The sequence below is a fragment of the Neofelis nebulosa genome, chromosome 8 (assembly GCF_028018385.1).
Source record: "Neofelis nebulosa isolate mNeoNeb1 chromosome 8, mNeoNeb1.pri, whole genome shotgun sequence".
NCBI lineage: Eukaryota > Metazoa > Chordata > Mammalia > Carnivora > Felidae > Neofelis > Neofelis nebulosa.
Window position 1 is genome coordinate 9,027,398 of NC_080789.1, and position 12,813 is coordinate 9,040,210.

Below are 12,813 nucleotides of genomic sequence, written 5' to 3' on the forward strand. Positions count from 1 at the left end.
CAAAATAAGTACATAAACATATTAAAAAAAAAAAAAAGGAAAGGAGAATATCTTTTTTACATTGGATATGGAAGGATTTCTTAAACATTACCAAAAAAGTACAAGCTATCGAAAAAGCATTTGTCCGTCTGACTCTTGCGGTAGGCAGAAGACTGAGAATAAGCCCCAAGGACCTTTGCCTCTATGGAATCTCCTCCCCTTTGAGGGGGGTATGACCTGTGAATGAGAAGAGGTATCACTTCCATGATTATGTTACATTGTACGTCACAAAGGGAGTATCCACGTGGGCGTAATCCAATCGCACCAACCATTTGAAAGCAGAGTCTTCTCCAGCTGAAGGCAGAAGAGGAAGTCCCAGATTCCAAATGGGAGAAGGATTTGATGCACCCTTACTGGCTAGAAAACGGAGCGATAAGGAACACAAGTGGCTTCTAGAAGCGGAGACCGATTGATCCCCGGTGGCCAGCCAGCAAGGAAAGGGGGACATCGGTCGTACAACCACAAGGAATCGGAGTTCTGCCAACAACCTGAATGCTCGTGGAAGTGGATTGTTCCTCACAGTCTCCAGATAGGAGTCCAGCTTCATTGACGCCTTGATTTTGGCCTTGTGAGACCCAAGGCAGAGAACCCAGTCAAGCCTGCCAGGCCTGGCCTGCTGATCTACATAATGAATGGCTGTTGTGTCTTAAGCCAGTAAGTTTGTTGTAATTTTTGGCAGCAACAGAAAACTAACAAGGCTTATTAAATTTAAGAATTGTCTTGCCGTCAAAAAACACCATATAGAAAGTGAAGACAGTCCCACACTAGGAGAAACATTTCTAACATATGTAAGTGACAAGGGATTATCCAGAATATATAAGGAACTTCTACAAATCCATGCGAAAAGGACAACCTCACTGAAAACTGGGCGGGGGTGGGGGGGGCAGATATGGAAAGCATTTCCTAAAAAAAAGAGGGAGGAAACACATACGGCCAAGAGACGTTTTTCCAAATTCTCAACCTTGTATTGTGATACAGTAGCAACAATTCTAAAATAAAATATGTGAAAATGCACAATTACAATAACTTGAAAAACCATCTAATGCCATATTGTGAGGAATGTCCTTCTGTTCCTTGAAGTATATTTTCTTGTGCATTTGGAATCTATTTTTGGCATGCCATCTCCCTCTCTCTCTCTTTATTGCTTCCCCCTCCCTTCTTTCTCCTCTTCTCTTATTTTCCTCCTGGAATGTGTGTCCTCAGTTCCCAGGTCCTTTCTTCACATCTTGCTGCTGCTTAGGCAGCTCCCTCCAGGCAGTCTGGTTTTTGTTTTTAAAATTTTTTTCCAACGTTTATTTTTGAGAGAGACAGAGACAGAGCATGAGCAGGGGAGGGGCAGAGAGAGAAGGAGACACAGAATCCGAGGCAGGCTCCAGGCTCCGAGCCACCGGCACAGAGCCCGACGCGGGGCTCGAACTCCTAAACTGCGAGATCATGACCTGAGCCAAAGTCGGACTCAACCGACTGAGCCACGCAGGCGCCCCGAGGCAGTCTGGTTTGAAGGCAGTGTAGAGTAATGGTGAAGCACTTAGGTCCTGGCACCTGACCGACTGGATTTGAACCCTGCCTCAGATTGTGTGGCCTGTGTGCCCTCGGACATGCTGTTTCATTCAGCCTTTGTGCTGCAGTTTCACCTTCTGTAAAATGGGGCCGACAGAATGGTGTAGAATTGTCGTAAGGAGTAAACGAGGCGATACAGGTCCAGCACATACACTCTGGCAGTTTTTTGCTCAGATACACTTAGCGATTTCTCGATGCTTCCCACCATGACTGAGACCGGTTTGTTTTCTCCACCAAGTTGCAGTTTGTGTGTTGTTTCTTATTTTAGCCCTTTTCTTCTGCAGCAGCGAGGAAGGGGGGCCTTCAACAGGCCACACGCGATCTTGTTTAGCGTATCTGGGCTCTGCGCTGTTTTCTGAGCCTTTTGCACAGGACCCTGCTCGTTCTGTCTAGTTGGGAAATATGTCCCGGTGCCGTGGGGGCAAGAGCCGCCCTGAGCTTCAGATCATCCGCCCAGTCCAGCGTGAAATGGTAGTTTTCACTTCCGTTTAAAGCGTCAGTGTCTTTATTTACTCACTCGGTTACACCTTTTTTTTTTTTTTTCTTTACCCATTTCCACCTCTTCTCAGTCATAAGGAGGGGAAAAAAGGATTGTCTCCTCAGTTCCCCTTTTTCCGGACATGAGGATAGTGATGAGAAATCTCCGAATCTTTGCAACTCATCCCTATCACCTTGGTCAGCAGTTATTTTCCTTTTAAAAACTACTTTCGGTTATATCTGTTTCCATGTTAGATTGCTGTTGTAAAATTTTTTAATTAGTTTTGACTTAAAAAAAAAAAACTTTGTCTAATGTTTGTTCATTTTTGAGAGACAGACAGAGAGCAAGCAGGGGAGGGGCAGCGAGGGAGGGAGACACAGAATCCGAAGCAGGCTCCAGGCTCTGAGCTGTCAGCACAGAGCCCCATGTGGGGCTCGAACCCATGGACCGCAAGATCATGCCGTGAGCTGAAGTCAGATGCTTAACTGACTGAGCCACCCAGGGCCCCCTAGTTGCAACTTTTTAAAAACCTCTTATTCCGTTTTGGGCGACGGAAACTGTGTTGCCGTTTCAGTGTACTCTCTTAACCTGGGAGTCGGCCACTGAATACTTAATGCTGCTCGTGCAGTGACTGTCTGCTGGTCTTTGTAGCTGAACAGTGAACACGGTTGGAGCGTTTTCCTGTTCCCCATTATTCTTAAGTAAGAACTACCGGCAGTGTCTCAAATTTTGTGTGCTATTGTTAGCAAAACGCTGAAGTAAAATGGCCTTAGCTCCCTTTTTAAGGTCTCCTGCAAGAAAAGTTTGTCCTTTCTCCCCTTTTCTTGTCTGCCTATTTAAAATTGCATTTTTAAAATCTGCTTAAACATCTCTGCTTTCTTATTCTGTGTCTTTTTCTGTTTTCATTGAAAAAAAAAATAAAAGCCTGTTCTCCACTCATCTCAGAATTCACCTTTCAAAAGAGATTTACAGTGCTCACAGGCTGCCCCCCGTCTCTCGGCAGGCACGTCTCAGAAGCAAACAGGAACAGACAGGTGGTGTCTATAGTGGATGTTGTGTGGCACCCCCAGATCCCCTCTTCAAGATCAAGGCACTCATGTCCTCAGCTGCTGGGAAGATTGGTGGCTGAAGGGTCTCAGCTCAGCGAAGAGAGGCTGTTGACCCAAGACCTGTTGGACGCGGGCGGGCTGCTCCCTTGCTTCGAGGCAGGACACCTGTGAAGAGCCATCCCAGCCCCACAGCGCCTGGCAGGATTGGTCAAGGCCTCTGCCGCAACCCCATTACAGACCAGTTTCTCCCCTGGCCCCGTCCTACCTTCCAGGCTCCTCGTGGGTCCCATTGCAGAGAGCACTCCCTAATGAATCTCCCTCTTACACATTTGAGCCTTGGGATCGGTTTCCTGGGGGAACCCAACCGGCGACCATGGCTTTTCCTCAAGGTTTAAAACATAGGAGTATCATAATTTGTGTCTGTGCATGAAGAAAGAGAATTATACGGCAAACGGCGCAAAATGTTAACAGTTGGTTAACCTGGCCGAAGAGAGTATGGGAGTTCTTCGTACTATTCTTGCCGTGATTTTTGTGTACGTTTGAAATGACTATAAAGTGGAACTTGAAAGAATTAAGACAAGTATCAATCACTTGCAGATGCTTAAGTGCAGTTATGCTCCAAGACAGGGAAGTTGGTAAGGTTCCAAACTCATGATTCTGCAAAAGTTAGATACATAATCACCATGAGACTTCCATAGCTTACCAGTTCATTAGCCCACCGCGCATTTTCTTTGACGGGTGCGTTTGTTCTGTTTTGTTTTTTGGGTTTTTTTTGTTTTTTTAAAAGCTAATTGTGTTGAGTAAATGACTTAATTTACTTAAATTACCTACACTGATTGAAAGGACACTGTCAATCCGTAGCAGCGACGTTTATTAGATGCTAAATAATAAGTGGAACAATTGGGGAATTTACTCAATTTGTGGAGCCTTCCAGTTCCAGAATGTGCCGTTGCCTGGTGAATGTCTGATGGCTTGGATGTCAGTTCGATATCTCATCTAAGAAGTACCACGGGGTCTGCCGGTTCTGCTCTGCGGTATTATCTGAGCGGTACAGGCTCAGGAAATCTACCGCCTCTCTCTCGATGGTTTCCTCACGGCACCTCCAGCCCTGGTATCTAACCTCTCACCTTCCAAAGAGCCGATAGCATCACTGCTTCCGTGCCTTCCCTTCTTCCTTTGGGGTTTCACAATCACACACACGAGTCCTCCCGGCTTGTGACTTCACAGTCTCAGTTGAGACAGAGCGTATGAGATCAAAGGGACTTCATCGCCGCTCCGGGACTAAACGTGTCCTCCCTTTCCCTTTGCTTGTGAAAACCCAGAAATAAGTGTTGTGCGGTCACCTAATTCAGTTAAGCACACGTCACTTCCAGCTGAAGTGTTGCGCTGATGCTAAAACAATTTCTAAACGAATTTCCCGAGACTCGCTCTATTCCAACTACATTTCTTCTTGCCCCTAGAAGATTATTTCATATAAGTTTGTAATATTTTAACTATTCTAGCCTGAAATGCATCTCCAGATAGTCAAGGTGGTTTTTTTTTTTCTTTCACAGTTCTTGCTGTTATTCAGTTTTCCTCATATTTTACTTCAAAACTGACTTCCTGCAACTGTTATCAGTCTACCTCTGTGATGTCTAAACCTAAGTCCGCATCACTTCCAGGATCATTTTATTGCTCAATACTCAAAGAGTGATAAGAAAGGTGGCTTCTGGGGCGCCTGGGTGGCTCAGTCGGTGGAGCGTCCGACTTCGGCTCAGGTCATGATCTCGCGGTCCATGAGTTCGAGCCCCGCGTCGGGCTCTGGGCTGACAGCTCGGAGCCTGGGGCCTGTTTCAGATGCTGTGTCTCCCTCTCTCTCTGACCCTCCGCCGTTCATGCTGTCTCTCCCTGTCTCAAAAATTAATAAACGTTAAAAAAAAATTAAAAAAAATAAGGTGGCTTCTGATGAATCACATGAAAGTACATAGATGATCTAAGCCTCAAACCACTACTGTTTGCCAGTATTAATTATAAAATCTCCAAGTCCCAAATAAGTTCATCTTAATTATTCATGTTCATGTGAAGTGACGAGAAAATTAAAAGAACGATTAATTGCGAAGTCCTTATTCTTTCTTCGGTATCTTTGGCATGTATCATACTCGCTCCTTTTTGCCCGCATAGTTCCTCCTGCTGAGGATCATTTCTCATTCACATTCACCAGGATCCCAGCCATCCTTCAAAGGCTTGTTCAAATTTTACTTCCTATTTGAGGCATGTTCTGACTACTCTGGGGCACACAGATTTTTTTCCCCCCCGTAGGATGTCTATTCCTAAAGTTAGTTAATTTAAGAAAGCTTGGCATGGTATTGTTTTCCTCTGGTTGTTTCCCATAAGTCTGTATGTCAGACTCATCTCCCGAGTCAGACTGTAAACTTTCTGAAGGCAAGGATCACCGCATCCTACACCACTGGATTTCAAGCTATTTTTCTTGGATAGCCCCTGAAAGATTTTGAAAAATGACATTCGTCCTTGTTCACTGTTAAGTTGGCATGTGAAATTGCACACTAAGTAACTGCAAAGGACAGGCTTCAAAATATTGAGATTAAAGACCAAAGAGAGCAAAATGAAATCGTCCCCTGAGGCTTTTACGTGTAGCTAAAGGAATCTAAAATGCTCTTGTGATCGATACCTCCAGTCGTTCATTTGAAAGAACCCACGAGGTCTTTAACTGTTGGAAGTTTTGCATCATTCCCTTTACTCCTTGAAGTCATGTTTCTCTTCCACGTCCCTCATAGGACTCCATCCTAATAGAAAGTGTTGTTATGCTTGAAAGTCTTCTCTACATTAAATATGTATGTAAATGGAAATTATTTTTCTAAATTTTCTATGGCCAGAGGCTTTGAAGTGGTAAAGTATTCTTTCTAGATTGACTTGTCATTACAATTACTTTTAGTACACAATTGATCAAAACCCAAACCACATAAATGTATTATAAATTTTTATAAATACTAAGCATAAAGAATAGAGTTTTATTGGAAATACATGTTTCTATGAGATACGTGGAATTCTTTGTTTACACACGTGAATATTACTTATTGCTAGAAATAAGCAAGGTTCAGCATAAATTCTGTTTCCCTTTTACATTTTTATAGGTGGAAATGCTGGGAACACTTGTTCACATAAAATTGTAGGTGGGAACAGAAGGTGTTTTACTACAGCATTGTCACTCCGTTCTATGAATTCCTTTCAAGCAACATGCCAGAATTATATATTGATTTATTATAAAAATGTTTTTCATCTCTTGTCAACTGTTAACTTGATTAGGTCTTTCTTCAGTGTTGTTGGAAGCAAAGAATTGGAAACAACCTACTTAGAAAAAGGTTTGTTAAACAGTCATTAGGGGTAATTTACTTTCTCAGTTTCTGAGAATAATATCGAAAAACCTTTACTAAAAGTTATCAGATGACTATTAATGATACTAGTCACACTTAAAAAATTTTTTTAATGTTTATTTATTTTTGACAGAGAGAGAGAGAGGCAGAGCATGAGTGGGGGAGGGGCAGAGAGAGAGGGACACAGAATCCGAAACAGGCTCCAGGCTCTGAGCTGTCAGCACAGAGCCCGACATGGGGCTCGAACTCACAAACTGTGAGATCATGACCCGAGCCGAAGTCAGACACCTAACCGACTAAGCCACCCAGGTGCCCCTTGAAACAATTATTTTATTGTTTCATATGCTTTAAGTATATTTCAGCAACTGTTGAGAACTACAGATTTGGTTCATTGAATTTCTGGAAACTATTGGCCATATTTACCTCACTGGCAAAGCCAGCTCTTACAAGTCAAAACAGTTGGCCAAATCAGATTTAAACTTTCTTCTTCTTTTTTTTTTTTAATTTTTTTAATGTTTATTTTTGAGAGACAGAATGTGAGTGGGTGGGGGTCAGAGAGAGAGGGAGACACAGAATCTGAAGCAGGGTCCAGGCTCTGAGCTGTCAGCCACAGAACCTGATGTAGGACTCAAACTCACAAACCTCAAGATCATGACCTGAGCCGAAGTCAGACACTTAACTTACTGAGCCACCCAGGTGCCCCTTACACTTTCTTTAGAAAACATTTTACTTTGTTTGTTTAAATAGACATGTAAGAGACACTCTGGTTGTGTTCACACTCCTGAATTCTTTTCCTAAGAGAGATGGCGAGGGCATGGAGCCTTGTCAGTTTGTTGGGTTGATGAAATGAGGTGCCCCACCGCCCTCCCCCCTGCCCCCGGCCCCGTGCTTCCCTTCTTTCCTCTCCTGGGACTCTTCCTCAGAATGATGCATCTCTGACAATAGCTGGGGATGAAAAGCACAGGACATTAAATGGAAGTTGTTAAATACAGCTCCCCCAGGGGCGCCTGGGTGGCGCAGTCGGTTAAGCGTCCGACTTCAGCCAGGTCACGATCTCGCGGTCCGTGAGTTCGAGCCCCGCGTCAGGCTCTGGGCTGATGGCTCGGAGCCTGGAGCCTGTTTCCGACTCTGTGTCTCCCTCTCTCTCTGCCCCTCCCCCATTCATGCTCTGTCTCTCTCTGTCCCAAAAATAAATAAAAAACGTTGAAAAAAAAAAATTAAAAAAAAAAAAAATAAATACAGCTCCCCCATACTGTATAGTATGTCTCAATACCAAACATCCCAGGATGGATGAAAATACCCTGTTACTCATGCCATGCGTTGCCATTAAAAGAAACATGCGTAAACAGAACAAATTGTGGAGCTTTACTTTGGGTTTTTCCAGCCTTGATTAAAAGAGGATTCCCTGGGAATGCAAGCTGGTGCAGCCACTCTGGAAAACAGTATGGAGGTTCCTCAAAAAACTAAAAATAGAACTACCCTACCACCCAGCAATTGCACTACTAGGCATTTATCCAAGGGATACAGGGGGGCTGTTTCGAAGGGACACATGCACCCCAATGTCTATAGCAGCACTATCAACAATAGCCAAAGTATGGAAAGACCCCGAATGCCCATCGATGGATGAATGGATAAAGAAGATGTGGTACATAGATACAATGGAGTATTACTCAGCAATCAAAAAGAATGAAATCTTGCCATTTGCAACTACGTGGATGGAACTGGAGGGTATTATGCTAAGGGAAATTAGAGAAAGACAAAAATCATATGACTTCACTCATATGAGGACTTTAAGAGACAAAACAGATGACCATAAGGGAAGGGAAACAAAAAAACAGGGAGGGGGACAAAACAGAAGAGACTCATAAATAAGGAGAACAAACAGAGGGTTACGGGAGGGGTTGTGGGAGGGGGATGGGCTAAATGGGGAAGGGGCACCAAGGAATCTACTCCTGAAATCGTTGCACTAGATGCTAACTACTTTGGATGTAAATTTTGAAAAATAAAAAATTAAATTAAAAAAAAATCGATAAGACAAAAACAATCCAGTAAAAAAAATGGACAAAAGAGTTCAAGATAGTGTTTACAGGAAAATAAATGTAGGCAGCTTTTAAGCATATGAAAATATGCTCAGCTTTGTTCCTTCATAGTAAGAGAAATACACATTAACCAGAACAATACCATTTCCCATTTATTATATTGTTACAAATCTGAAAGTTCCATAACACAGTGTGTGCGTTGATGGAGGGCAACTTGGAGATTGCATCTAAACTGGAAATGTAATCCTTTGACCCACGGATTCTATATGTAGCACTGTAAATTTCACATATATTTGCACACATTAAAAAAGACGTACAAGATTTAAATAAAGAAATAAATACATACATAAATAAAAAGGATTCCCTATACTAGTCTTTTCTACTATTGTTTGGTGTTTAGAGGTTCTTGCGTTTGCAGCATAAAGGAAGATGAGACACAGGAATAGGTGAGAGGATAGGCCTTTCTTTGTAAAGCGGGAGGAAATTGATTAGGAAAGGGAAGGAGCTGGGCGCCTGGGTGGCTCAGACAGTTTCGCTTCAACTTAGGCTCAGGTCATGATCTCACGGTTCCTGGGTTCCAGCCTCTCGTCGGGCTCTGTGCTGACAGCTCGAAGCCTGGAGTCTGAGTCTCCCTCTCTGTGTCTCCCTGTGTCTCGTCTCCCTCTCTGCCCCTCTCCCGCTCGCTCTCTGTCTCTGTCTCTCTCTCAAAAATAAATAAGCGTTTAAAAAAATTACAAAAAAGGGGCGGGCGCCTGGGTGGCTCCGTCGGTTAAGTGTCCAACCTCGGCTCAGGTCATGAAAATGGCAACTACAAAACCATTCAGCAAAAACGTATAAGCAGAACTATCCATTTATTTTCATCGGCATATTCTCTTATGTTGAAAATTTTTTTTTAATTTTGTTTAAAAGCAGTTTCTCATCATCTAACCTATAGATCATATATGTGACCACATGAAATTTGCCCTGCAGTAATAAGGTTCTTTTACATCTTAATTAGACTGATTCTAGTTGTCATTCCTACTTTGCTAAGAATAATGTTCAAATTCTGTTTTCTATGCTGTATTGTACCTTATTTTTAAAAAGCTGTTTCACGTAATGAAGTGTAAAATAAAATTGTCGATGGTAGGAGAGACTAGAATCAAAGTTGTATTTTTAAATCTGCCTGAATGAGTCGACTATAATACAGGGATACATTAAAATGACCATTGGCAGATGATGTATATGTTGCAGACAAAACGGATCTTCCGGAGTAATTAACTTAAAAATTGCGAGCTAATGTAAAAACATTACGATTTTTTTTTTGCCAAACTGAAATCTTAGCTTTCTGTTGTTGACAGAAAACGCCTCCAAGGCGGGATTGAAACAAGAGCAGCGCCAAGACATCCAATTGCCTAGTGGGACTGTGTTGTCCCAGGAAACACCACCAGTCAAGGTGAATGTTTGGAAATCAACAGAGGTAAGTCACTGTGGCAGTTTCCTGTTGCGGCTGTAACAAATGACCACAAACTCAGTGCCTTAAATCAGCACAGATGTGTCATTTTGCAGTTCTGTAGGTCAGAAGTCGGACACAGGACTCACTGGGCTAAAATCAAGGTATCATCTGCAGCCTGCCTCCCTTTCCGGAGGCCTGAAGGGAAAATTTGTTTCCTTGTCCTCTCTGGCTTCCTGTGTTCTAAGAGAACAGTTGTCTTTTAATTTTGCTGTCTTTTGTTTTACCCCGTTTTAAATAAGAATGAGGTTAAATTACGAAAGTTTTCCGTTAAAGCTCATGCTTTAAAAAAAAATCTTCCTAAAGAAATTCTTCTTTATCCTAATAGAATAAAGCTCTCTTATCTTTTCTTCTAAATGAAATCCTTGTGTCCTCTAGAATTTTACCACATACCGTAAGAGGGGGGTCTTACTGTCTTTATACCTGTGGATAAACAGTATTTCATTTATTGTACAGTCCATCTCTCTCTACTCATCTAAAATAACTTTTTAAAAGACTTCAGGAAGTTGCAGAAATAGTACAGACTCCCATGTACCCTTTACCCGGCTTCTCCCAATGTTGGCATCTTATATAACCGCGGTGCAACATCAAAATGAGGAAGTGGGGGCGCCTGGGTGGCGCAGTCGGTTAAGCGTCCGACTTCAGCCAGGTCACGATCTCGCGGTCCGTGAGTTCGAGCCCCGCGTCAGGCTCTGGGCTGACGGCTCGGAGCCTGGAGCCTGTTTCCGATTCTGTGTCTCCCTCTCTCTCTGCCCCTCCCCCGTTCATGCTCTGTCTCTCTCTGTCCCAAAAATAAATTAAAAACATTAAAAAAAAAAAAAAAAATTTAAAAAAAAAACAAAATGAGGAAGTGGATGTCGGTATGTTACTGCTAACTAGATTGCAGACCTTATTCAGTTTCCAGATTTTTAATTCACTATTCAATTAAAAAAATTTTTTTAATGTTTATTTATTTTTGAGGGAGAGACAGAGACAGAGCACGAGCGGGAGAGGGTCAGAGAGAGAGGGAGACACAGAATCCGAAGCAGGCTCCAGGCTCTGAGCTGTCAGCACAGAGCCCAGATGTGGGGCTCGAACCCGTGAACCGTGAGATCATGACCTGAGCTGAAGTCGGATGCTTAACTGGCTGAGCCACCCAGGCACCCCTCACTAGCTGATTTTTTAACCTCCATTTGTGTGTGTGTGTGTGTGTGTGTGTGTGTGTGTGTGTCTGTAGGGGGAGTGCTATGCAATTTTATTCTAAGTATAGATTCATGTAATCACCAAAAGAAATCCCGCATGCTATCCACCCCATCTCATTCCCCACACCCCAACCATGTCCTCCCCTGACGACCACTAATCTTTTCTCTATCTTTATAGTTTTATTATTTCGAGAATGCTATGTAAATGAATTCAGACCATATGTAATCTTTTGAGATCTTTTTTATTTTTTTCACTTAGCATAATGCTCATGATATCCATTCAGTTGTGAAGTTTTCGTGTCTCTGGGATAAATGTCTAGGGGTGTGATTGCTAGGTTGTATATTAAGTACCTACTAAATGTGGTAAGAAACTGTCGACCTGTTTCCTAGACTGGCTGTACCATTTTACATTCCCACCAGCAGCGTAGATGAGACCCAGTTTCTCTGCCTTCTCACCACCTTGTGGCATCACCGTTTTTATTTTGGCTATAGGTTTGTGGCGATATCTCATCATGGTTTTTAGTTGATGTTTCCCAAATGGCTAATGATGCTGAACATCTTTTTGTGTGCTCGTTTGTATCATCGTCACTTCTCTTTGGTGACAGATATCTTCATATCTTTTGCTCATTTTCTAGTTGGACTGATGATGGTTTATTACCGTTGAGTTAGGAGAGTTCTTTGTATATTCTGGATACCAGTGTGTTTCTACTTGTGCTCTCATCCGTGAAGATGTTCATCTTATTTTTGAGCATGACCTGTGTCTTTAATTTTCACATTTGTATTTTTCTCTTTCGTTGCTGTGTGTTTGGGGAGGGAGGGTATCCCCAAAGTTTGAATTTACAGAACCATCTTGACTGGAAACCTGTTCCACTGAAGACTATTTACAATGATCTCATCACTCATTTGTTTGTCTGTTTTGTGTGTGTTTCTCCTTCTAGAAGGAAAGCTCCTTGAGAGTAACGGCCATTTTAGTCTTACTCATTACTGAACCTTCACTTGCCAAATTTTTGTTAATGAAGAAATGACTGAACGGTAGACACTCAATTTTAACTTCCTTCTCTTCCTCCCCTGTGAAAGAGGCTTGTTTGGTCTTCTGTTTTGTTTAGCGTTCCCTGCCACAGTTCCGATGAGAGTGGCTGGAATTATTTATTGACCTTCTGTTCCCAGCCCTTTCCCTGAACCCAGTTAGGCATTGGATTTACCTGATTTTCTAGCAGCCCCGAAAAGTACATAAAATTAAAATTTCAGTTTTCCCTAATTGCATCACAGCCCGTGGACTGAAAGAAAATACGTAGATCGTTTTAAAAGATACGACATTAAGCAAAATTATTTTTATTATTATTGTTATTTTTTTAAGTTTATTTATTTTGAGAGGTGGGGGATGAGGGGAGACAGAATCCCAAGCAGGTCCCTCACTGTCAGCACAGAGCCTGATGTGGGGCTCGAATTCGCGAGCTGCGCCGAAATCAAGAGTCTGACGCCCAAGAGACCGAGCCTCCCAGGCACGCCGAGCAAAATTATTTTTAAATACGCGGTCAGTTTTGTTTACTGCCGATGGCTTTTAAGGGAGAAAATAGACTTGAATAATCTTACATGCTTTGGAGCCT

At 42.6% G+C, this 12,813-nt stretch overlaps 1 protein-coding gene across 7 annotated transcripts in view; it reads left to right on the forward strand.

Moving 5' to 3' along the window:
* The window catches only part of ENTHD1 (ENTH domain containing 1), a 106,470-nt gene that overhangs the window by 36,982 nt on the left and 56,675 nt on the right, over positions 1-12,813 (forward strand). For all 7 annotated transcript variants that reach the window (XM_058741214.1, XM_058741213.1, XM_058741211.1 and 4 more), the window contains one exon: positions 9,874-9,992. In XM_058741214.1, coding sequence (XP_058597197.1) covers positions 9,874-9,992 — 119 coding nt within the window. The remainder of the gene's footprint in view (positions 1-9,873; positions 9,993-12,813) is intronic.